At 39.4% G+C, this 26,455-nt stretch overlaps 1 protein-coding gene across 12 annotated transcripts in view; it reads left to right on the plus strand.

Annotated features, from left to right (window-relative positions):
• tspan9a (tetraspanin 9a) overlaps window positions 1–26,455 on the plus strand; it is a 219,715-nt gene that overhangs the window by 185,826 nt on the left and 7,434 nt on the right. For all 12 annotated transcript variants that reach the window (XM_053622820.1, XM_053622821.1, XM_053622822.1 and 9 more), the window contains 5 exons: window positions 11,019–11,210; window positions 13,243–13,317; window positions 21,408–21,509; window positions 21,899–22,030; window positions 25,440–25,523. In XM_053622820.1, the coding sequence (XP_053478795.1) occupies window positions 11,019–11,210; window positions 13,243–13,317; window positions 21,408–21,509; window positions 21,899–22,030; window positions 25,440–25,523 (585 nt within the window). The remainder of the gene's footprint in view (window positions 1–11,018; window positions 11,211–13,242; window positions 13,318–21,407; window positions 21,510–21,898; window positions 22,031–25,439; window positions 25,524–26,455) is intronic.

A 26,455-nucleotide genomic window follows, 5' to 3' on the forward strand; every position in this document is an offset into this window, starting at 1 on the left:
AAACGTTCAGTGATGCTGAAGAAAGCTACACGATACATTAAGAGTCAGGGGGTGTAAACTTTTGAACAGGATGATTGGTGTCATTTGCTATTATTTTGTTTAAAGATCAAATTTTTTCCATTTAGTACCACTCTTCAGAAGCTACACATGATATTTACATGTTTCCCAGAAGACATAACAATATATAATAATAAGAATATACACCTATCATCCTGTTAAAAAATTTACATTCCCCTGTGGGTCCACAGACAAAATGTGGGTCCACAGACAAAATCTCTCGAATGTTAGCAATTTGCTGGAAGCTACACTTTAAGAAGAACACTACTATTAATTAATAAACTCAACAAAAAAAGAAATCACCCTTTTTCAGACCCTTTTTCATTTTAAAGATAATTTTGTAAGCTTTACATATCTCTCTTGGAACGGGTTTAAACAAGATTTTTCATGCTTGTTCAACGAAGCATAAACAATTATTGCACATGCACCTGTGGAACAGTCCTTAAGACACAGGCGGTTTACAGGCGGTAGGTAATTAAGGTCACAGTTACAATAACTTATTACACTAAAGAGACCTTTCTACTGACTCTGAAAAACACCAGAAGAAAGATGTCTAGGGTTCCTGCTCACCTGCGTGAACATGCCATAGGCCTGCTGCAGGGAGGCATGAGGATGTGGCCAGAGCAATAAACTGCAATGTCCGTAATGTAAGACGCCTGAGACAGTGCTACAGGGAGACAGGAAGGACAGCTGAGCATCCTTGCAGTGGAAAATTACATGTAATCACGTGTCCCCCCAGACGTGATCGAGAACCTGCAAATGTCTTGGTGGAAGAGTGGAGTAACATCTCACAGCAAGAACTGACAAATCTGGTGCAGTCCATGAGGATGAGATGCACTGTAGTTGTTGAATCTTTTTTTGATAATACAAATATTTACACATTTTAAGAAATTTGCTTGAAGCAAAAGCAGTTTAATGTGAGAGGACGTTTCTCTTTTTTTTTTTTTTTGCTGAGTTTATTAATGAATAAAAAAATACTAGTTCCAATTCCTGTCCTGTGAGATCATTTAGGTTCAGTAGTGGTTAATACTATGCAGGCTGTGAACACTGAAAAATGCAAAGTAGGAGTGCTTGAAGAAGGCTAGCAGAGGGGCTGCAGCTTCATGGTAAGCCAGTGAACTGTGGGTAAGCTCAAGGCATCAGGCCGAACACAGAAGCTATGACACCTACACATCCAGTCTTTTTCGCTCTCATCGGAGAATATCTCTGCATTGACTGGAGATCAAATCTGTTATAAGACTACTTTCTACCTAGCAATGCCCAGTTATACTTACTTTAGCTTATGTAATGAGTTTCTAACTTCTGTCTGAACACAAAATATGTTGTCAGCCTCATGGCAATGTCAGCTCTGCTTCTACCTAAGTCGTGTTTTTTAAAGTGGAGTGCTCAGGTCAGGAGTTCAGTGACATTACAATGGTGGATATCATGATCAGTTCCAATGAAAGCTGTTATAGTTTATTCATTGATTTATTTTCCTTCCACTTTTCCTGCTGGGGTTTTGCGATGGCCGTGGGTTGAGAAGGTCAGCCCAGACTTCTCTATTCTCGAACACAGATTCCAACTCCTCCTGGGGATCCCTAGACATTCCCAAGCCAACTGTAAGACAAGATCTCCAGCAGGTCCTGGGTCTGCCCCAGGGTCTCGGTCTAGTGGGACATGCCTGATATGGGTTTAGTGGGATCTTTGTAATGTGCCCAAACCACATCAACTGGTTCATCTCAATTCAGATGGGACTGTCCTGGATTGTCAAGCTCCTCACCCTGTCACAGAGCCTAAGCTCAGTAACTCTGAAAAGGAACCTCATTTCTTGCAGCATGTTCTTGTGATCTTATACTTTTGGCTACTACCCAGAGCTTTTTAACCAAAAGTGAGGGTTAGCTTTTATAGTTCTTATAGTTATGATAGTAGCTATAGTATTATTAACCCTAACTAATTAAGTTGAATGGGTATAATTGAAAACATAATGTTTAAAAACAATTATAAATCATGCCTCTTGATTAAAATGAAGAGTGCTGTTGATGTGATTCAAAATAATTTGGTTGGGCTCTGTTGGTGGAAAGGAATGTAGGAATGGTCTAATTGTGTCAATATATTAAATATAATGGTATACATTTGCCTAAATGCACTTGTTTTTTGAGTAGTTGAGTAGATTATATTGATAAAAAGTAATCATAAAGAGGATGATCTATGAATTTTACCACTTGCAAGGGTCCTTTCCTGAAAATCTCCTAAGAACGTACAGAAACACACCACCTCAGGACCTTCCATCTTGTCTGACTGAAGCAAGTCCAGTAATGGCTTGTTTTTTTTTTTTTCTGACTTTCTCTAAAAGTCTTTTTAGCAGTTTGTCTTCTGTGTCTCACCTCCTCTCAGCAAGCCTGTGGGTATCAGATATACTACACGGTCTAAAAAACTGCAGTTTATACGTGTGTTTATGAAATGTCACAAGCCGGAGCAGCACTCATTACTGTCTGCATGACTTTCATTATTTTCAGTCCATAATTAAGGTGCCTGTGGCATCCAGTGACAGAAGAGTCCTGCTGGGCTGCACAGATGGATCTATGAAGATCCACAGACCTGCAAAAATGAGCCAGCAGTGGTGAATAGGTTGTGATAGATGTTTTGTTTCATTGCCCTTCCATGCATACACACACACGCACACATGCGCGCGCACACACACACACACACACACACACACACACACACGCACACTGTCCCTTTTCCTTCCACCTGCTCCCCCCTCTGTCTTTCTTTCTACTCGAAGGCAGGTGACAGCTGAGACAGCTGCCTCTTAGTACAGATGCTCTGATTGATTCTGAATCACTAAACAGCCTTTTCATCACCTCAAAGTGTTGGTCTGATACCCACAGAAAAGCTGAAAGCCCCAGAGACTGGCTACTGTGTGAGGAGGTTGTGCATCTCTGGCCTCAGCACAACCACTCACTATATATCATGCTGAATTAAGATTTTCTTTAAGCGAGTGAGAACTTTCTTTAATAATAAAAAGCTTTGCTATCTAGAAATAAGCCAGTGGCTTGATGTGTCAGACACACAAGAAGTTCTTTCATTTTATTATCTTTTTTTTTGTTTAACCATTGTTGCTTATCTCTCACAAACATGGCTAATTACTTAACCTACACTCATGTTTATTACAAAATTCTGGCTTCTCGAATGTTTATCTGCGGATTTGTGTTTCTGCCACCTTGTCAGAATTTCATTTACAGGAGAGACTTTACTCTCATCCGCATGGCTCTGGTTGTAATCTGCCTTTATTCGCCAGGTCACCACAGGGATCAGCTGTCCCATTTCGAGGTTTAAATATTAGCGCACTGCTTTTTAATCTTCCATCGCACATCTGTCTGAATTCGAAGGATGGCTGTGTTGATTTTCAATCAAGAGCCTGCTACTCTCCCTTTCCTAGATACATGCTGAATAATTCAAGGACAGCTTGCTTTCTGAAGCAGCGCAGTGTCAGGTTTGGGAAATTGCACCACAGCATGTGCCAGACACACTCTGTGTGGAGGCCTTAGGGTAGGATGGCTTCACTTGAGAGCTGAGACACGATACATTTATCATCATGTTACATGGTTGTTTTGTGTTTGGTAATGGTAACAGTGGAATAACTCAAGGTACTCATGCTGATGTGCAAGAGATGTGTTCTGGTGGCTGGTGTCTTTTAAAGATTGAATAGACATTTTCATTTTTGGCATCCACATGAGATTATACAGTATGTTGTTAAAAATGGACTACTTGCGACTTTTGTGGATTGACATCACCACCAGTGGTCATAAAAAATACACAGAATTGTATGAAGACGTGAGGCTGAGGCTGATTTCCTTCTAGCTCAGACTGTAGTGAGAGTCATATCAGGTGATCACACAGATTGAAATGCTTCTTAGATTTGATCTCCATTTGTGTTGATATTTTTCCCACATCATTGAGACATCTGTAATCAGTCCCTCCAAGGATTTTGTGATCGCAGAAATGAATGAAAAATCGAGGAAACACCGCAATATTTGCAGGAGCTTGCAGATTTTCTGTGGATTTGGGCAAAGATGCACCATGTGACATCATCACAACACGCATTCAGTCAAAGCCTCCTTCGATTCACGTGCGCTGAACATGAGTACACTAAAAGGTCTCATTTAACAACAAGCATCACTGTGAAAGACAATTTTGTACATTTGCAATTTCACCAGTTCAAGTAGTTTTCCACAAAAAAGCACAAAAACACTCTGCAAATTGCATCACACAGATTGAAAAAAGCCACAGCAAAATCAAGCATTTTTGGCCACAATAATCACAAAAAACCTCTGTGAAATCCTGGATGGACTTTGTAATACATCAGCAGCAGCGACTTAGACGATGCATACGAAATACAGTTGTAGGAGTAATGAACTAATAAGGAGGAACTAAAAGTAGGCAGACTAAACACACATTGTCCAGTGAAAATACAAATCACACAAAAGGACAAATGAAGTGTAATGTTGCTTGTTTTGAATTAAAGGCTTACAGCTTTTCTGTTTACTGTTTGTTTGGAAGCATGGCATGATGCCAGGAGAGCATTACAGATTTGAAACACTTTTAACATTTTGAAATCGCAAATACAAATGGGAAATGTTAGCTCAGATCAAATCACTGCACCACCAAGCTTCCACTGCTGGGCCCTTGAGCAAGTCGGGGGTGGGGGTAGGGGATTTGCATGTTTGCCTCACACCTCCTGGGTTGGGGGTTCGTGAACATGTGTGGAGTTTGCATGCTCTCCCCATGCTTCAGGGGTTTCTTCCGGGTACTCCGGCTTCCACCCCAGGCATCTCTATATTGTACGTAGTGTGTGAGCGATTGTGCCCTATCCCCCTTGTGCCCCATGTTTCCTTTGATAGGCTCCAGGCTCCCCACGGCCCTGTTTAGTATAAGCGGTACAGAAAATGGATGGATGGATATAATGCACCATAGTTTTAACAACCTGAGTAGTTTCATTGTCAAGCTATTGACAGATATTAGATTTCAGCTCTCGTCTAATATGAAGACCAGCCATCAGCCTATAATCATCGACTGGCAGAATTCTCTTGACTTGATTTGGTTGATTTTGCCATTGGTGGTATTTAACTACTAACATTAATGCTTATGCATGTGTTACACTGCATCGTAGGAAATCCAGTAGAAAATGAGCAAATTGAAAGTCAATGTTTACCAATATGTCTTGCGGAATCAAACTTGCTCACAGCATTTCACTCTTGAATGATGCAGGAATGAAATGTCACTCGATCTTCCAGCAGAACAACACCGGCTGAAGTGAATGTGAATAACACTGTTTATATCCCCAGCTTGAAAATACTATTCATTCTATGTTTATGTAGCAGAACAAATTTTTTAAATGACTGTGGGGGATCTACTAGTGTTAAAATAATATCCTTAGGCTTATAGGCCTTTTTGTTTGTGTTAAGCTACAGGCCAACAATTGCCTGAAATGCATTTATAATTTAATCATTTCATAACCAGTGTACCATGTTTGTGTATTAGGAATAAAATCTACACTGTAACAAGGTTATTTTGCATTCAATACATACAATATTGCAGTTTCATTATTTCTCTGTCAAATAGATGAACAAATGTGCCCCCAGTTGGAGATTGGGAAAATATGTTTTATGATACATTTATATTTATCAAGTCATTTTTTCCCCCTGTTTTCTCAAGTTTCTTAAAATTGAATCAGACATCTAAAAATGAGTGAAGAATGCTAGCTGCTATTAGAAATCCATCTACAGCATATGATTTCAATGCTTCTTTTGTGTAGTTGTATAAGTTTAAGCCCCATCCAGCTGAACAGTTTTATTCACTAGTGGACTTGATGTTCCCTTTTCCCGAATTGTTTTTTGAGTGACATTCCTGTACCGAGCCAGAAGTGAGAAATTGTCTGTATTTTATTGAGTTTGACAGGAAGCTAAAAGGAAAGTTTTATCTGTTCGACCTAAACCTTTTTATTCAGCCACTTTATCAAAGAGACGTTTTAATTTTCTTTTATGTTTCAGTCATCATGAAGGTTAGGAATTTAAAGGTATTTCATATAGCTCTGCACTACAAATATCATTTTAAAACCTGTAGGCTAATGGAAAGTAGCACTTTAGTCCTTCCAAGAAGCCATCACATCTCCGGCTATCAGCTATGAAGGCTTAGTTAGTATTTGAGCAAGATTTTACATTATAATGGAATGTCAATTTCCTCTTACCTTGAAGTGCCCTGTATGGCAGTTGTTTCTTCAGCATAAAATCAATAATGGATAACTGCAACTCCTTATAAAAGACCTGCCACTTCAGTACTGATTTGATGTTTAACAAACAAGAGGAGTTATTAGGCTGGCACATTTCAAATAATATTTAAAATATGAGCCAGGCTTTAATTATTCATAGGGTGTTTTCGCATATGCAGTGTTTAGTACATTTGTGCAGGTCCAGTCCTAGAGCATCTGAGTGAGGAACTATAGCACGATTCATTGTTGTGAGAAAGTGATTCGATCCCTGAATTGACCCAGCTGTAGGAAGGGAACTAAACATGCCAACGTGTTTTGGGTTGCAGGCAGCTTTTTTTTTGTTTGGTTTTTTTTTTGGTTTTTTTTTTTGGTTTTTAAGATGCAAGCTGTTAAAGTGTGCAGTACAAAAAAAACAACTGCTTTTTTCTGATTCCTTCATGCATTTTACAAAGGTCTGTTTAGCATTTTCTGTTGCTGTATTTTTGACCAGTGAATGAAAGTTTAACGAGTGTGTATTCCACTCTACACACACCTCAGACATTGATTTTAGACTTTTGATTTGTATAGTCATGTGCAGTATGAAACCAAACCAAACCAAATAGCAATGAAACAAAAGTATAAATTTCACAGCAGCCATAACAAAATATTTCAGGCCCAGTTGTATGATAATTCTGATTAAAGCTAGAGACTTTGCTTTAGTGACCACACATGTTTCTGGGGCTCTAGCAAAAATTTGGTTTGTGCTTCCTTTATTTTTCAGTGGCTTATTTTCTTTGTTTTTGTAGTGAGGCTCTGGCCTGTTTCAAAAGTTCAAACTGAAGGTCAGTTGCAGCTTTATTTTTTGTTTACACAAACAGTCAGTGTATTCCGCACACCTTTGGAAGAACAAATGTGGGGGGAAAATAACTAAATAGCTAAATCCAGAGGTCAGGATGTCATTACAGTTGGTTTATAGGACACACTTCTTCTGACCACTTCTCAAGCAAGGAAATGAAAAGCTTTTTCTATTTCACTGTTTGTTTCTGTTTCAACTCTATTGAAATATTTTGTCGCTCTCATATACACACACTTGCAGGAAGGTTAAAGTGGCATTTCTCCTCAGGTGGCTGCATTGTGACAGTGCAGATTACTGAAGCAGTTGATAAGGCAGCTAGTAGACAGGCAATGAAGCCTTTTTATCTCTCTCTTGTGCTTTACTAGAGTCTTTAGCTTCAATTAAACTGACCTTGAGTGGAAAGAATAGCTCTCCTTATGCTCCATTTAACCAGTCTGATTTACCCATCTTTCCTACACCTGTACTTCTTCACTCTCCTGCCCACCTCTGCAGTCTCTGTGCATTCCTCTCACTTCTATGCTTTCTTTTTCTTTTCAGGAACAAACAGTTTTCTTTTGTGTTTGTTCTTGACTCTGTCATAACTCCATTCTTCACACTTAGCAAACATCAAGAGCCCAGTGATGGAGGAGAGACAGGAAGAGGAAGAGTAAGAGCAGTTCTTCCTGCAGTATATGGGCTTTGTGGATGTGGTTTTACTGCTAACTGCTCTCTTTACTATGTGTTGTAGTATTATTATTTTGCCTTCTTCTATTGTCGTCTGTCAGGTTTTCGTAAATGCTCTTGATGGAATATGGTTTTCCATCTTTATCCTGCTGTTTAGAAGAAGAAGCCTTTATTTGTCATTGCAGTGTACATTATAGTACATTACAGCACAGTGAAATGGGATGTTCAACAAGCACATATAGGTGTGAAGGTCAGGTGTCTGAATGCGTTTGGCTGTATAGCATATGAGGTCGTATGCATGTGAAAGCCATTTGTCATCTACCACCACGGAGAAAACCAAAAAGCTTTCAACACAGAAGAGAGACAGAAGAGGACCTGCATAAGTCAGGTAATAAATCAGGGTTATGGTAAATGGTCTGCACTTATATAGCGCTTTTTTCCAAAGCGCTTTACACTGTGTCTCATTCAGCCATTCACACACGCACTCACCCACCAATGGTAGCAGAGCTGCCATGCAAGGCGCTAGCTTGCCATCGGGAGCTACTTGGGGTTCAGTGTCTTGCCCAAGGATACTTCGGCATGTGGAGTCTTGTGGAATCGAACCACCAACCCTACAATTAGTGGATAACCCACTCTACCACCTGAGCCACAGGTCATGATAAACAAATGTCACATATACCCTGAAATAAACATGGCAATGTGGCATTAGTGATGCAATCACATTTTCATGCAAACCATCACAAACATACATAGACTCATACTCTTATATTCGTAGAAGAGATTTTTTTTGAGGAGTATGTGGTTGCCTTAAAATGGGGTCATGACGGACAGCCAGTAGCCAAATTCTTTATTATAGCCTGAGATCAGTGTTAATAAGTGTGCAAGAAGATAAGCTTGAGGATGATTAGTTCGTTAATCACTGAGTACACTGAGGCACATTTTGAGAAAAACCCAGGCAGATATGAATTCATTTTATTTGCCAAAGTTAGTTTGATCTTCATACTCCCAGTGATTCATTTAACTCAGCACTTATACTAAAACACCATTAAAGAAGGTAAAAAAACAAAAACAAATAGAGACTTAAGAGAACATAAAACAAGGACCAGATATAAAGAAGAACACAAGAAGAAAGTGAAAAAAAACGGGCATCAAGTGAATGTGACAGTGTTGTATTATTAAGCTTGTCCAGAGAGAGCTGAGCACACGGCACTCTGCAGTTTATTTTTCTATTTTTTACTTCCCTTTTTCACTTTCCCACCAGCAGGACTCATTAGAAAAGAACAAAATGTCCGTTAGGTCCCTATCACAACCTGCTACTAATGCACCATTATGGAGTTCTCGTCTTCCTGAACAAGTGTCATACAGCATTTACTCGATTCTTTTACTCTTATTTAATCTTTGCATTTCCCTGCTTACTCTGTCCCACTATGCTTTCTGTTCTGCGTCCATTTCTTTTTTTTTTTCATCCTGTTTTTCTCTTTCTCACCTCCGCTCTTTTGCACTTGCTAATGCACTCTCGCTGTCCCGTCCTCTTCTACCCGGTCTTTCATAATGCCTCAGAGATTAGCAGGCTTTTCAATCAGACATGAGACTTTGGGAGATAAATGTGGCATATTGCCCTGGATTTCTGATCTAAGGAGCTTGTGAATGAGCTGGTTGATGTTGATGGATATGTTCTGACTGTTAAAAGGAAACGAAGGATGCCAGATCTGTAATTAATATAAATATTGTATGATTGCACGCTATAAGGAGTACAGGGTTTAGAAGAGGTAGAGACAACGCAAACATTACACAATCATTCATTTCTGGATTAATTTACAGAGAAAGCAATCAAATTTGAGTGAGTGTGCATGTGCTCGGCATGTCAAACAGTTGAGAACTGATGAATGTTAGCAATGTAAACGTAAGGGTTGAGCTGGAGGTCTTGTGTAATTGCTGATGCACCCTGACTCTGTAGTTCATTGAAGGCCATGCTATTTCTCTTACTCGCAACCAAACTTGGTAAAGTGCTCCTTCACCAAACATAGCATCAGCACCCACTTTCAGCTGCCAAAGGTGAAATAACACAAAGGTTTTACTCTCTGATGCTGTGGGAAACTCAGCAGAAATCGATGATGACTAAAGGTGTTCGTTACACCATGCGTCAAACGAAAAACTCTATTTAAGCTTAAGTGCACCGGTCACTGTTATGAAGAGGAGAGAACCTGCCAGCCCAATTACAGTGCTCGGGAAGCCTATATGTGGGCGCTATTACTTATTCATTGTGTCTGAAAGAGTTGGAAATCAGCGCGAGGGCTTGCCGATTAGCCTCAGCATGCTGTGGGTTTGTTAGCGTTTAACGATAATGTACTGTAATGCTCTGTTGCGCAGCGGTGAACTGAGACAGGCATGGCATCGATGTGATTTGCTGCATGGTGCCTGATTGTGTATCACTGCAGCATGGGATTTCTTATACACAAGGCAATTGTGATAGATATCATTCCATTAGCAGCCAGGGAAATGTCAGACGTCTCCGCCCTGCACGACTGGTTTGTTCGACACCATATCCTCTCTGTCTGTGTTAGATCTGATCCATGAAAAAACTAGTCCACGATCACCTAAAGCTGTCAGTCACTGGTTCCAGAAGCTAACACCTCCTTTTCCCACACATACATCTGTTGTCACCACACTCAGACTCCTATGTACTTACTCCATCCCTTAATATCTCTCAGTCTGTCTCTCTCTCGCTCTCAGTGACACACTTATACACAGTTATCGCTTGTAAAAATGCTGGAGCTAGCTTGTCAGCATGCGCACATATGACAATGTTGGCAGACAGCTTTCCACTTCCCTAATAAATCCATTAGCACACAACAAAAAGTTTTATTATCTGTGTCTGAGGTGAAATAGTATCTGAAGCCTCTCAGTTGCAGCAGAAACACATTCTGTACCGAATGCCAAGTTTAGCATGCTTTCGGCAGATCTGAAATCATTTTCATTACCTGTCTGGGGCTGTTGTGCAGGTGTAATGGAATGAAAGGAGATGTCTCTGGAAAGACATCAATTTTTAAAAGTTAGAAACAGACTAGAAGCAAATTCATGTTGAATCAGGATCTGTGATATGTTCATTTCCAAATGTCACATTAATTTGATCATGTCAATCTCTCTCTCTCTCTCTCTCTCTCTCTCTCTCTCTCTCTCCCTCCCTCTCCCTCCCTCTCTCTACATATATAGTTGTGTGGCTGTGGACTGCTGGGCGTAGGGATCTGGTTGGCAGTCTCTCAGGGCAGCTTTGCCACCTTCTCACCCTCCTTCCCCTCCCTCTCCGCTGCCAACCTTGTCATCGCTATAGGCGCCATCGTCATGGTGACCGGCTTCCTTGGTTGTCTGGGTGCCATCAAGGAAAACAAGTGCCTGCTCCTCAGTGTGAGTATATCTCTAACCCTATACACCGACACACACAACACTCTCTACCCTAATACACTCATGGTGTATTATAACATGGAGAAAATTGTGCAGTATGTCAGTCTTTGTTAGGGATGTAACCACATATGAAGATGTTATTTTGAATGAAAAGGTTTATTCAAACAAACACAAATACAGATATCAATAGGATTTGCATTGTTTGTTTGGGTTTTTATTTTTATTTTATTGGTTGTCAGGTTCTTTCAGGTTGTTCATTGTTATTAAATGAACAATCTTCCCAGGCATTGTAATGAAATATTGCTAGCAGCATCACTGCATCCCAACTTCATAGCAGATTTAGATAGCATGTCCAACAAACCTTTCTGAGCTTTCGGAAACATAACAAACCCAAAACTAAAGTAAATCTGCTCAAATATTAGGTGGCCGTTGATATAAACTCTAAACAATAGTTCTCCGATTTGAAAAAGACGTTATTTTAAAAGATAGTTAGATAGCATTTTGTCACATTAGATTGAAAAGTTGCCAGAAAGTTCCACAGGGCATCTTGTTGAGGTCAATTATGAACTCGAGTGATGTAGCTGAGGTTGAGGAACTGTACACGTTGAATAAATTTATGCATTGCAAATTGGTATTTGAATGAAAAATGACTTCTTTTTCCAGCAGCCTTTTTTCGCAGTGTTTCCAGGGGCATAGTGGGAGGATTAAAATTTTATTTCTAATAAATAAATAATTCCAGTTTAGGCAGCAGCAACTTCTGATTTGAATTCAAATAAAAATACAGATGTATCACACACAGGGTCTGTGTGTGATTTACAATCCAGAAAAAAACACTGGTCAAGATAATATTGTATTATAAGACATAAGACTTCAATCATGAGTACTTTTTTATGATCTTGTTTTTTTTGTTTTGTTTTGTTTTGTTTTGTTTTGTTTTCTTTGGGGGGGGGGGGGGGGGCTGATGTAAATTTGAATTAGCTGACCTTTTAATCAGCCAGCCAGCCACACATACCATCTGCAGGTGTACAGTACTGACTGTAGCCCCTGTACCCTGTGTCCAGATTTTTCTGGGTGGGGGATCTTTTCTCAATCCAGCAGTTACATTGTTTAAAGTCCCAGAAATACTGCACCACCCATTGTGCACCATGCCAGTGTCACTGCTGTATTGAGAATGGTTTATCAGCCAAATAATCAATTCAGTACTGGTCCTGTGGTGGTCCTTTCCATTATAGACAACAAATGAGATGTAGATAACACTGCAGTTCCAAAATCTCACCCTTTCTTCAATGGATAATCTCACATGTATACTATACTCCTGTACAAACTTTTGCTGTAATCATAGATAATATGATGCTCTTTTTGAACATCATTTCACAGTGATGTTCATTCTGAGCACCTGATAATATGGACAATGATGACCTGGACAACGAGAGGAAAAAACTAACTGGTAAATCACTGTATAGTCATGAAGGTTTCAGGGAAGAATAGAAGATTAAAGTCACTTTGCTTCCTTTAATGTACTGAATTTCAGTGTTCAACTAGAGGCAAATCACATCTTTAGATCCATTTGTGCATCTTATTTGACATGACAAAAAAAGCCAAACAGAAAAGTGACACAGTCACGAATCCAGTTTATTTCAGCCATTAACTAGTACACGCACAGGCAAATTAGCATTTTCCTTCAATAGTGTCTGTGGAATGGGGTAAACCAATCAAGTTAACCGGTCAGTGCAAAAATTCAGTAAACAAACATTTTACAGGCATCCAGCTGGGCTAAAGCTGCTGCTTGCATGCCCTTGACCGGCCATGATCAGCAGAATGATGAATAAGAAGTGAATCAAGCTCCCCGAGTTAATACTTACTGCCTGGCAGCCTCATCCTGTGTAGAAGACTTTGTAAATATTTAGCAGAAACAGAGTGAGGGGGAGTCAGTGTGTGTGTTTAGAAGATGATTCATTTAAGTAGAACTTCCATTTGAACTGCCCTCCTTGTTTCTCTCAAACTAAGTGATTCATCTCTGTTTTTCTGCTTGCAGTTCTTCATTGTCTTGCTGATTATTTTGCTGGCCGAGCTGATTTTGCTCATCCTCTTCTTCACATTCTCCGACAAGGTAAGTTCCTGTACTGAATTCCTATACAGCATTCCTCTCATAAACCAGTGAGGTCCAGAGTCTCACACATAAGAACTCACAGTCTGTCTGAGCATCTTCAGATTAGTGTCGCTCAGCCTGTTGCTCCAGTTGTCCGCCAAGCTTCCCGACCTCATCTGTTCTTTCATTTCTGAGGTTGGGAACCTTCAGGATTTCATGCCCTAAATAATTTGCAAAGGTCGAAGATCAGCTGCTGAATGCAACATAATCCTGACCAGTTGGTGTTGAGTAATTGGAGTTAAGATGTCTCTTAGAGCCTACAGGTGTAGTTTCATGTGAATTTTTGTTTTCAGTCCTCTAATGACTAAGCACATAAGAGCTGGAATTTACAGGGCAGCACTTTCCGACCTTTTGACATCAAGATTGCTCATGGATTAGTCTCTAGATGAAGCCGTAAGTGTCACACAACATATGCTTGTATGCACTTCACTGAAGTGTACTAGTCTCCCGGTGGCTATTTTTTTAGGGCATCTTATTGTTGAGACCAGTTTTGTCTCACACGCTATGAGATACAGGGAAAGTGTTGGATCTGCTAAAGGCCATCTGGGAGGTTATTGTTCACTCAACCCACCAGCCCGGCTAAAGTAATTCACTTACCCACAATCCATTTAGAGATGGGGATGTGTTTGTCTCTGAGGCATGCTCTGTAAGTGGGAAATACTGTATACCCCACAGCCTTATCTCTGCTTATAAGTCATTAGGAACTTTATAGTTGCACTGCTCTGCTTCAGCAGACTCTTGGTTGTTTTGTTTTTTTTTCAGCAGGAGTTGGACAAAACACTTTAAAGCATGGCCACTAAATTGTACTTGGGTGGCAAATGTGCATTAATAACAGAGTGCTGTATATTGATGTATTCACTATCGAATTTAAAATTTCAACATCTGTGGAAACGTTGAATTATTATATTTATTATCATCATTCTTCTTAGCCAGAGCTCCCTGCAAGTAACAATGAAAATAAGATAGGATCTATTTTCATAAATCACTTCAACGTGTTTGCAAAATATACACAACCTCTGGGGTTTTTTTTACACAAGACATTGGCAAGTATAAGCAAGATAACACTAGCTGAAATGTCCTGATATCAGGAAATTACAACCTTGATGAAGGAAACACAGCTGGGCTTTGTGTCACTATGTTACTTGCCTCTGCCTCTTATCTGTTAGATGTTTTGTCTCTTTGTAGCTTTAAAGTTACATCTTTAACTGTGTAACTACACTCACTAAGACTTTATTAGGAATGCCTGTACACCTCCTCATTTATGCACTTATTTAATAAAATCATGCAGAAAGAGGTCAAGAGCATCAGATAATGTTCATATCAACCATCAGATTGGGGGAAAATGTGATCTCAGTGATTTTGACCATGGAATGTTTGTTGGTGCCAGACAGGCTGCTTTGAGTATTTCTATAACTGCTGATCTACTGGGATTTTCACACACAACAGTCTCTAGAATGGTGTAATAAAGAAAAAAACAGCCAGCGAGTGGCAATTCTGCAGATGGAAACACCTTGTTGATGACAGAAGTCAACAGAGAATTACCAGACTGGTTCGAGTTGACAGAAAGGCTACAGTAACTCAGATAACCACTTTGTACAATTGTGGTGAGCAGAAAAACATCTCAGAATGCAAATCACATGGAACCTTGAGTTGGATGACCATGTGGATCCCTTCATGGCCACAATTTGCCCATCTTCTAATGGCTACTTCCAGCATGATAATGCACCAAGTCACAAAGCAAAAGTCATCTCAATCTGGTTTCATGAATAAGACAATGAGTACAATGTTCTTCAGTGGCCTTCTCAGTCACCAGACCTGAATCCTGTAGAACACCTTTAGGATGTGGTAGAACAGGAGATTCACAGCATGAAAGTGCACCTGAAAAATCTGCAGGAATTGCGTGATGCAATCATATCAGCATGGACCAGAATCTCAAAAGAATGTTTCCAACATCTTGTGGAATCCATGCCACGAAGACCTGAGGCTGTTTTGAGAGCAAAGGGAGACCATACCCAGTATTAATATACTGTTCCTAAGTGCTCCATGTGTGTATATCTTTCTGTGTGTGTTTGTGTGTGTGTGTGTGTATTGTGCATCACTATAGCCGTACAGCATCACATCAAGATCGAGTAAATGAATAGCAATTCAGAATGCCTCAGTGAAGATTATGTTCATATCTTGCTCTCAACATAATGAAAGTGAACATGATAACCATGCCTCTTTCATTTTATTAGCTTTTAAATGCCATACTAAGCCATATTCCCACAAACACCATTCATGCTTTATCGCTCATGTCACTCACTGATATGATGTCGGACTCTGGCTAGGAAGATCATGATAGATAAGATAACCAGAGAATGTCACATTAGACATTCTGGAAGGACTCGTGAATGTATTCATTTCTCCCCGGTCCATTCAGAGGTTTAGCTCTAGCCTCTTTCTCCAGCCATCCGAGATGTTTTTAATTCATGCTACCATTTGCCATCCAAATCACAAGCCATTTATTTATAATCATGGCTAAGATGAAGCTAAACTGGCAGCATATAAAAAGCCATTAATAGGAATAATCGATTCCATGATCCACACTTTCAAACTAAAGTGCTGATTGTTTAATTAGGACTGCTTTACTTTGTAATTACAGCCCATCAGGACTGTCAAAAGAGCTGGCGGCAACCAGGCGACTGACAATTAGAGTCCCATCTTGTTTATGCTTTCATGGCTGTTTTTCAGTAGTGCGGTAAAGACACAGGTACAGTTGGACCTGACACTACTAAACACACTCTCTGTGGATTACAGTGTGATATTACACGCACACACACCCACATGCCAACGTGACCCTGTGGTGACCCGCCATCTGACTGCAGCAGATGGTGGAGGCTAGGCACCAGATTAGAGCATCCATCTTTACGCCTGTGACCTCGTTCCAGCATTCATGGCACTGCACCCTGGCCAAATGAAGCCATATTAGCTGATTTTAGGGGAAACATGCTAGGGTGGCACTTTCTGCCACAGGCTTGCAGACAGATGAGTCATATTACCTGTGCAGTTCTCATATGGCTGTTAGACCAGAATGGCGCAGGGGTAATGCGTGGGTTAGCAACCCTGTTTAGACACTAATGGTGTGCCGTTAATTTAGAGAAAACAACTGAATTTCAGAACATGTAGCCTGCTCGGGTATATAAACGCATAATATTATGTGACTCCTCAGCAGGTGCTATGTAATAGATATCATGTCTTACGTTAATAAGAGCAGAGAACTTAGTACTATATTTTGTTTTAGTTTACAGTTTTGTGGACTCAGTGCACCATGCTTTTTCTCAGCGGATTTCCTGTATCTCCAATTCAGAAAGGATTCTGCGAGATGACTGCTCATGCACTCTTGGGAAGCACATATTGCCTGTGTGCTCGTGTTTGTCTGGACAGACGGAAAATAAGCGCTGGAAAATATCAGCAACGAGGTCCTGAGCCAATTAAATGATATGCTTGATGCTGGCCAAATATCTGCAAAGTCATGCCATTAGAATAGGGTATTGCTTATCATGCATTATGTAGACTGTGGTCAGATGAGGGAGAAGCATCTGAGCCTCAGAGCTCCTCACGGTGTCTCAGTATAGTGAGGAAATCAACATAACAGCAGTGCCATACTAGAGTGGAAATTAGAGTCCAGCGCTGTAGAAGAGAGACATACTGCGACAGCCAAGGGTGTATTTTGGAGCAGGCACTTTGGTGGAAAAATGTATGAAAAATAAAGAAAGAAATTAAATCAAAGTTGTTTTTAGATCCTTTTGCAAGCGATGCTGACCTTTGCTTTACAGATATTTCCTCATTTGTTCTGAATACTTAAGAATATAGCTAGGAGCTATTCTGGGCTTGTTTTATGTTTGGTCATTTTTTTCGACATAGACATATTCCTTACAATCTGCTAATTGCCTGGACATCTTCGTACATCATTTCTACTGTGTGGGTTTTTTTTAGCAAATTTGAGCAAATTGGAAACTGATGCTTTGCTTTATTGTTCTTAATCATCTTCAATATTCATTCATTTATATTATTCATGTATTTTCTGTTTCTTTCTCTTGCATGACTGATTAGGTGAAGCCTTTCAAAGGTACTCATTTCTATATGAAAAATAATGCAATGTTTTTGTTTTAGTTACAGGCATTAAACTTCATTGCATTTTTTTTTTTTGAAGGCGTGCTGTCTCAGCTCGCAGTATACCTTCTCCACCATCATGAAACTTCAAATAGCCACTAAGTAATATAACAAGTTGAACCAATCGCATAATTCGACTCCCAGCCCCGACCATAGATTTCTTTCAGACACGGTGACATAAATGAAACCAAGATAACAGTTTTCAAGTGGAACAGTAACTAGTGGTCTGGACCACACTGGGGTTCAGTAACAGCTTTCACACTTGACCAAACATGTTGAACTCTTAGAACAAATGGATGTGAGTCTGAAAAAGAAAGCGAATGAGAAAAGGCTTTGACATTGAACTGTTTTGATTTATTGATTTTTTGTGTGTGTGATCTTAAGTAGCATAATACAGAATATTAATTTTACGTACCATAATATGGTACATAGCTAACTTACTTATATTGTATGTAAGGATTTTTGTTTTTATTTGAATCCTCTTCCTACTTACCAGAGTACATTCACTGAGTCTGCAGACAGTTAGAGCTAGCTGTGACAGATTTTTTTCTTATACTCACAAAGCCACACCTCATTTTCACTCCAGCCATACGATCAAGGCACTAGTAAGCGACTAATGATATTTCACACTAGCTACAGGTGGCATGTGTGTGACAAGCCTGACATTAGCTTTAATTAAGAGCAGGTAGAGACATTGTATCAGGCCAGGCCCTACTGACCGGCATGAAAAACAAATCACACTGTCCAAGCACTGCTCAGCAAACTCCAACATCTGCAAGCCTGTGTCCAAACTTTACCATGAGAAATGAAGACAAAGCAAACACACAACAATCACAAGCAGGTGTCTCCTCCAACCCACAGACTTGTCTGGACTTCATTTAGAGTGTGTACTCGAGTTCAGTTTCAACTGGAAAGACTTTGTTTAAACATTACCAGAGGTCAAGCAAATAAACTCTTAATGATCAATGCATTTGTTCAAGTCAATAAATGAAGCAATAAATGAACCCTAATTGAAGGAGATGTATTGATCTTCCTAAATGGATCTAGAGAAATAGGTTCCCTGTCTTTGCTAGTGCAGTGGACCACCATGCTTACATTCACACCACAATCTCATGGTGACAGGATGCCAACACTGCTAATTCAATCTCTGCCGAAAGCTGAAGAGTCCTTATTTATATTTCATTACAGCAACATTTCATTTCTTAAATCAGAAGGAGGGCATTGATTTTCTATAACAGCACAGTTCTGACAGAAGTTCTGGCTGAAACGTAAATTATATGTTTATGTTAATGCTCGAGTTCTAATATGTAATCAAAGACTGATAATAAACGGGTTTTAAAATTGTCGTTGTTTAAAAAGAATGTATAAACATTGATTGTAGAGGTGTTTTTCTTTTAGTAGACATTCATGAAAGTGTCAGCATTTGTAACAGAAAGTTTAGTGACAGGAGAATCTTAAGGACAAAGGAGTTTGTTCTTTTTCTGGTTTGTCAGTAGAACAGACTGAATATTTCTGCCTTATTAACTTCAAGAGAGAGACATTAAAAAAAAAATGCATGATGTGTCATTCTTTAATAAATGAAATATTATAATTAGTGGCAAATGGCTGTGGTATAAGCAGAATATAAACACTTCAGTCTGTGCTGTTGTGAGAAAATAATCCACTTTATGGTGATAACCGCAAATCCAGATTATTTTTGTATAACAGCATGGTCCGTCATGTGCTATTCCTTACTTATTAAAGCATGTCAGAACCAGTAACATGCGTCTAGTAAAAGAAGAACACAACAGGACATGCTGTTGAAATGTTGATTACTTTCAAATAACAGCTGAGTTTTATTCCTCATCCTTCCAGAGCATTCTTTTTTTCAGGTTTTTTTTGTGTGTGTGTGTGTGTGTGATTGTTGCGGCTGAAAATGTTTGACTTGCTACTGCTTTTTCAAACTTTGCTATGCAACTTGTAGAGTATTTTTGCGCTTTTTTTTTGTTGAGGAAATTTACTTGAATTTGGCGAAATTGCAATTGCACAAAATTGTTTTGCACGGTCTTTTGCAGTGATGTTTGTTGGTAAATGAGCAGTAGACTAGTTGAGGGAACAAACATGCTCAACTCCAATATTTACCAAATCTTTGGGTGCGAGTCAAGTAAAACTGAGTAGAAGTGAACAAAAACCGCACTCTCAAGGGTACGTTCTATTACTTTTTAATGGAAGTAGGCTATAAACAAGACAGACGCGTTTGCAAGCTCCTCTGAATATTGCTGAGTTTGCTTGAGGGACTGGTTTTTTTTTTTTAGTTATTAAGGAATATTGCTTCAGTTTTTAACAGTTTATAGTTACAGTTAATGTCGTGGACCATCTTTGAAAAAAAAGTTTCTGGTATCACTTAATGTTACTGCAGCTATAAACAGTAGTTCCTCTACTTTTAGTTCCTCTAAAAGCTCTGACTGTTACAAAGTGCTGATACTGGAGACTGTTTCCAAAAATGGTTATTGATGCAATTTACTCTGTTTACTGTATGTGTAACTCAGGCATATACTGAAAGTTCCTGCGTAAGATGCTACTATAGAAATGATAATGTATTTGATGGGGCAACTGTGGCTCAGGTGGCAGAGCGGGTTGTCCACTAATCGTAGGGTTGGAGGTTTGATTCCCGGCCCACGTGACTCCACATGCTGAAGTGTCCTTGGGCAAGACGCTGAACCCCAAGTTGCTCACGATGGCATGTTAGCACCTTGCATCACAGCTCTGCTACCATTGGTGTGTGAGTGTGTGTGTGTGAATGAGACACAGTGTCAAGCACTTTTTACCATGATTAAGTGCATTAATATAAACTTTGCCAGACATTTGGCACTATTGTCTGAGCTGTACCCTTGTAGAAAATTAAGCCGTACCTTCTGACTAATCTGAATTGAGAATTCACTATGGTTCACTTCACTGCCGTGTTGCAGCATGTTTTTCACCAATATGACACTATAAGTATAATCTTCATGGCTCCAGGCTAATTGTAAATAGGCCATATTAGAGCAGAGTGATTGCGCAGTGCACGCTGGGGTAATTGGGTCGCCTCTGTTCAGTTGTGTAGCAGAAGTTATTATCATGCATTTTAGGCCAGCACCACTATTCAGAACTGCTGTGAGTGCAGTTACAGTGTTCTCTGACAAATATGAGCAAGGTGTGTGTATGTTTGTGTGAAAAAGAGAGAGAGACTGTGTAGGCTGTTCTTCTCTAACACTGTATAATGAGAATAAGAATTGTCTGAGGTTTTGAGGTCTTTCTGTGGGAGAGATTGTTGATGTGTCTCCTCCTCTTATTTTTCTCTCACCTCACGCAGAATCAGGTTTGATGGAGCCTGCAGGGTTCACGGGGAGCCAATACACAGCATACAAACACCAAAATATCTTCTCTTAAACAGTGTTCCTCCTCTCAGAGAGCTCTCCTTGTCTTTTATCGTAACTCTTGACTGATTATCATTGTTGACTATCCGCATCACATCAGCAATTCTGTTAATCAGTAACCTCATTTTACATCATAATTTGTTTTGAGATTTCAGAGGGATTTGCTATTTGTACGCAAACTCATTTGTAATAACTCTGATTAGTGATGATGATATTAAATATGTTAAGTAGGTCAATGCGGGTGCTATAGTAGTAGGAAAAGATTGTGCTAAGAGCATTAATAATCATTCTTTGTCACTCTGAAACAAAATTATATATAATATATATTTCTCCAAACATAACGCTTCTCATTTAAACCAAAAATTCTATTTTGGTCTCATCCATCCACAAAATATTTTTCACAAACTTTCAAACACCACTGTATATGCCAAAGGTGTTTTGCTTTCTAGTACAAACTGTAGGGAGAATGATGGATGTTTATTCCTGGCCTCGTTGCTGTTTTAGGTCAGTGAGAATGCCAAGCAGGATCTGAAAGACGGCCTGTCTCTGTACTACTCAGAAAACAACGTTGGTCTGAAGAACGCCTGGAATATCATCCAAGCTGAGGTACACATTCACATTAAACTCCTGATCTGTAGCATCAGCATATGATGTCTCCAAGCAAAGATTTGTCACATTGTGTGCTTTCTTTAATCCTCTTGACAAAATAGCTTGGAATTGATTTCAGTAAAGGCACCTAAAAGCACGAAATGGTTCTGTGCATTTGAATTTCAAAAGACCAGTCACAAACCACTGCCAGCTTCTGACAACTGTTGATTCATGATTTTTTTTTTTGTAGCAAGTGACTGATAGAGACTAGATGAAGTGAGAAATTGCTGGGTAAGACAGAAGAAACAGTGGAGAACTGAAGGCAGGCTTTCAGTCCTTTTTTTCCTCCTTTCCATCAGCTGAATAATGTTGACTTTGTGCTGTATGTCTTTCTCTGCATTGCACAGTGGAAGTGCTGTGGTGTGACTGGGTTTACAGACTGGCACGAGGCTCTGAAAGAGAAGGTGGTACCTGACCGCTGCTGCCAAGAACACTATCAGGACTGCGGCCGCAACGTCACCAACGAGTTCTGGAAGCGGGTGAGTGGCCAAAAGATGGTACGAAACAGGAATGTGTGTGGGATAATGTGGGTGTAAAACGTGGGTTATTTGTATTGCCAAATACCAAAGCTTAGTTTTATAGTGAGAATAATTTAATTGTAGCTTAATTGGGTGATGATAACACACCATCATTTTGTTATGTGTTATGAACAGCAAGAGCCAGTATACTTGCCAGTCTTTCCTGATTAGTTCAAAATCAAGCTACATCCACATAATTCCAGCTATAAAGCTGTGACAAACAATTTTCTGTAATTTTCTGCTTATCTGAGTTTTTACTGCAGGATTGTGTTCAAATGAACTATGAGAATGCTCATACAAGCAGATAAATATATAGAGGATACAAAGCAGTGACATTTTAAGGCTAACATCATGATGATCCGTAAACACGGCACTCATTAAAACAGACTTTTCTAAATTGGTTCTTTTAATGGTTAATTGCCTGTCGACTTATTTTTCTAATCATCTTCTTACCATTTCTGATTCTGCCAAAATTTCACTGTGTTTTAAATGGAAAAATGTCAACAACGTTACAATTAATTTGATCTTGTTGTAGAGCTGATTAATAATCCTGTTGCCTCTGTGTGATAGTAAGCTTTTAAAACCATTTCAGTGTGCTGCTTCTGTATGGCTGCGGTAGGGACGCAGCAGTCAAATCCACACAAACCACCTCATTTTCACTGCTATCCACATGTGCCATGCCTCTAGTGCCTTGCCTCTAGTACAATATACACCAATACATCGCTCATGACTCACAGCTTGTGTAAGAACCAAAGCTTTGTGGACGGTCCACTCTGTCATTTCTACACACTTTTCTAGCACAAAGGCTGCTCATGAGTTCATGTTGGCATGGAGCAATTTTCTGATAAGGCAAAAAACAGACCCTTTTGTAGTGTTTTATCTTTAAAATGTAATTTTGGAATATACAGTATGCTGTAGGGCAAAGACGCCTTCAAAATAATGAAAATAAATGTTGCTAGATTAAAAATAAAAATAAAAAAATACCATAATGAGCAGTAAACAGTAGTAAATGAAACAAAGTCAATATTTGGTGTGACAGAAAAATAAAATAAGTAGTCTCAGATACAGTTTGTGCCGTTTTATAAGGAAATGAGCTGTAAGTTTTATTGAGAGTCTTGCAGAACCAGCCACGGCTCTTCTGGAGGCTTTGTCCCTCGCACTTGCTTCTGATTTTTGCAGCAAAACCCAGCAGCCTTCATTGTGTTTTTGTTGTCTGAACAGTGGCCTCTTACGTAATATGCTGCTTTCTTTACTGACATGCAAACATTTTTCTGTAACATTTAATTTTGTGCTATAAAACTAATGTTTGGGGATCTAAAATGTTTTTTTTTTGTACTGACTCGATAATGTAGAAGTCATAAAATAAAAATCTATAAAAAAGTTTGTAGTAAAATAATGAGGGTGCCTAAAACTTTTGCACAGTAATGTACAGTTCCTGACACTACCATTGTGAAATGCTTATTAACTAACAGATCGTTAGAGTCAAAAGGGCTATATTAACTTTTAAAACCCTGTTGCCTAGGATTTAAGGGACAAAGCATTTCACCAGAGGGACAAACAGAAGAATCCTCAAGGATGACGATTTTGTTCTAATGCAATACTTATGTTAGAGATTGTATGAATTGATTGGGTATTTTTCATGAAGCCAATAAGTTGGGAGAGTATGTGCTAGATAGAGAAGCTGGAGATGGGTGATCTTACACTTAACTTCAAACAGATTCATTTGGAATGCACTTTGCTATAAACACTATGAAGAAATTTGAAGTGGGATGCTGAGTACATAAACAAATAAAAGGCTTCTGGTTACTCAGCCAGTCTTCTAAGTCTTGTCTCAAGCTGCGGCCCATTCTACAAACATAAGGGAGCAGCTTCAGCTTTGGTAGCTCGGCTTATTTGCATTTAGTGTGGTGGGGAGGATTTGGAAGGCAGAGTGGTTAAAAAGATGCTTTCCGACCCCCTGTTAAGGCAGCTTTTTCTCAGAATATTAATTGAGCACTGTATCTCGTGTGAAACTGGCAGAGATTCTGTGCTCTGACAATCGCTGGTGTTTTCTCAGCTTTTCTCCAGGGAATCAACATCAGCGTTTTGATTTTTCAGTCCATTTGAAAGAGCACACTTGGGAGTGGCTTAAGATCGAAGGAATGCATCAGCAAACTAATACGTGGTCTAGAATAGTAACGTTTGTTTGAAACGTATATACGAAACACGAATAGACAGTTTTGAAGGATATGGTGTGTAAATGAAGAATTTATTCATTCATTCAGCTACAGCATGAAATGAGATTTTGGTTGTTTTGCTCTTATTTTGGGCTCGAAACATTTGTATTAATGAATGAAGGGAAATGAAATGCAGAGATTGGTAAAAGCTTCCTTTCATGTCAGAGCAGCTCTAAAAGCTGGCTGCTTTTTAATCCCTTCTATTAGAAAACAGACAAAGGGCAATTACATTTCTGTGTGTAGGTGTGATTTAAAATTTTCAGGATACCACACAGGATACCCCAAGTCCTTTAACTCTGGGGCTTTATACATTGCGTCACAAAAAAACCATAATGAACTTTACTTTACTTTCACACTATCTGCTGTTACCCAGATGAGGATGGGTTCCCTTCTGAGTCTGGTTCCTTTCAAGGTTTCTTCCTCTTAACATCTTAGGGAGTTTTTCCTTGCCACTATCACCACCGGCTTGCTCAATTGGGATAAATTCACACATTTAAAATCTGTATCCCGTGTTTATATATTTCTGTAAAGCTGCTTTGAGACAATGACCATTGTAAAAAGCGCTATACAAATAAAATTGAATTGAATTGAATTGAAAGTCACTGTGTGAGAAATCTGGCTTTTCTTTTTCTATTACTCTCTCTGTCCACTATATCCAAGTATGTCACACAGCCAGTGAATTTGTATTGTATTTCAACTATGGTGGTCGGTCACCACATTTACTAGCTCGCACTTCAGATGGAATAGACGAGCTCTTCCAATTGATCAATTCAGACTCAGAGCAAGAGCTTAGAGTTTTCAGCTGTTACATATGGCATGCATATTTTCCGTGCTCATGCAGTCACAGAATCAGAGCCAAACTAAGAAATGATTTATTGCACAAGCATTGCAGATGTCATTATAAAGTGATGATATGTTAAGTCAGTATTCCTTGATCAGTGAAAAACTGTTAATTAAATAAGCACCATTTGCTTATCTACTCTTATAGCGCTATAAATTCATGCTGCAGGGTGTTCAAACGAACTAGAGAATGCTCAAACTAGCAGATCAATATATGGATGATGCGCAACAGCAGCATGCTATGTTTTAAAATGCCTATATGTTTATGAGTTTATTCTAAAAGTCAATATTGTGTATGTGTGTGTTTCCTGCAGGGTTGCTTTGAGAAAGTGGAGGAGTGGCTGGATGATAACAAGCACCTGCTCGGCACTATTGCCATGTGTTTCTTGGTCGTCCAGGTAATATTATTTGTTGCAGTAAGTGTGTGTGTGTATTTGTAAACGTGTTTGTGCGTCTCCGTGCACATGTGTATGTGTGTGTTTCTGTCTCCATTTCCCTGTGTGCCAGGTTGGAATAATGAGTGTGGTCAGTGCCCATTGCCTGACTCTGCTGTGCTCAAATATTGATGTCTAAGAAGCAGTTGCACACTCAGCAGAAAACAGTGTTTTAAGTGTGTGTTTGTGTGTGTCCAGACCATAGGGAGTCATCCACATTTGTCATATCATATGTTTATGTTCTAGTGTCTGTCAGGTATAACATCTTGTTAAGGTATAGTACAGTATAGGAGGTGTTAGGAGTGCATATTCTGGCGTGGCTCAACCTCACTTTTAACTCCTGTAAAATACACTGTCACATTTATCTGCATAAATCTTAACTTCAGTTATTTTTAAAACCTGCTGGACACTAATCACATTTTATACACGCAGGAATCACATCTTATACAATCACTGCCCACTTTAATAAGAACACCTGTGCACCTGCTCATTTCTGCAGTTTGCAATCAGCCAGTCATGTGGCAGCAGCACAATGCATAAACTCATGCAGATACAGGTCAAGAGCTTCAAGTAATGTTCACATCAAACATCAGAATGGGGAAAAATGGGATCTCAGTAACTTTAACCGTGGCATGGTTGTTGGTGTCAGATGGAATGGTTTGAGTGTTTCAGAAATTGCTGATCTCCTGAGATTTTCATACACAGTGAATGTACACTCAGGAATCTTATTTTATATGCTCAGTAATGACATACACTCAGTAATTGTGTCTTATCCATTCAAGAATCACAGCTTATACGCTCAGCTGTCACAGCTTGTACGCTCAGCAACCACATCTTATACGCTCAGCAATCACAGCTTGTATGCTCAGCAATCACAGCTTATACGCTCAGCAACC

This window comes from Ictalurus furcatus, chromosome 4, assembly GCF_023375685.1.
Source record: "Ictalurus furcatus strain D&B chromosome 4, Billie_1.0, whole genome shotgun sequence".
Classification (NCBI taxonomy): Eukaryota; Metazoa; Chordata; class Actinopteri; order Siluriformes; family Ictaluridae; genus Ictalurus; species Ictalurus furcatus.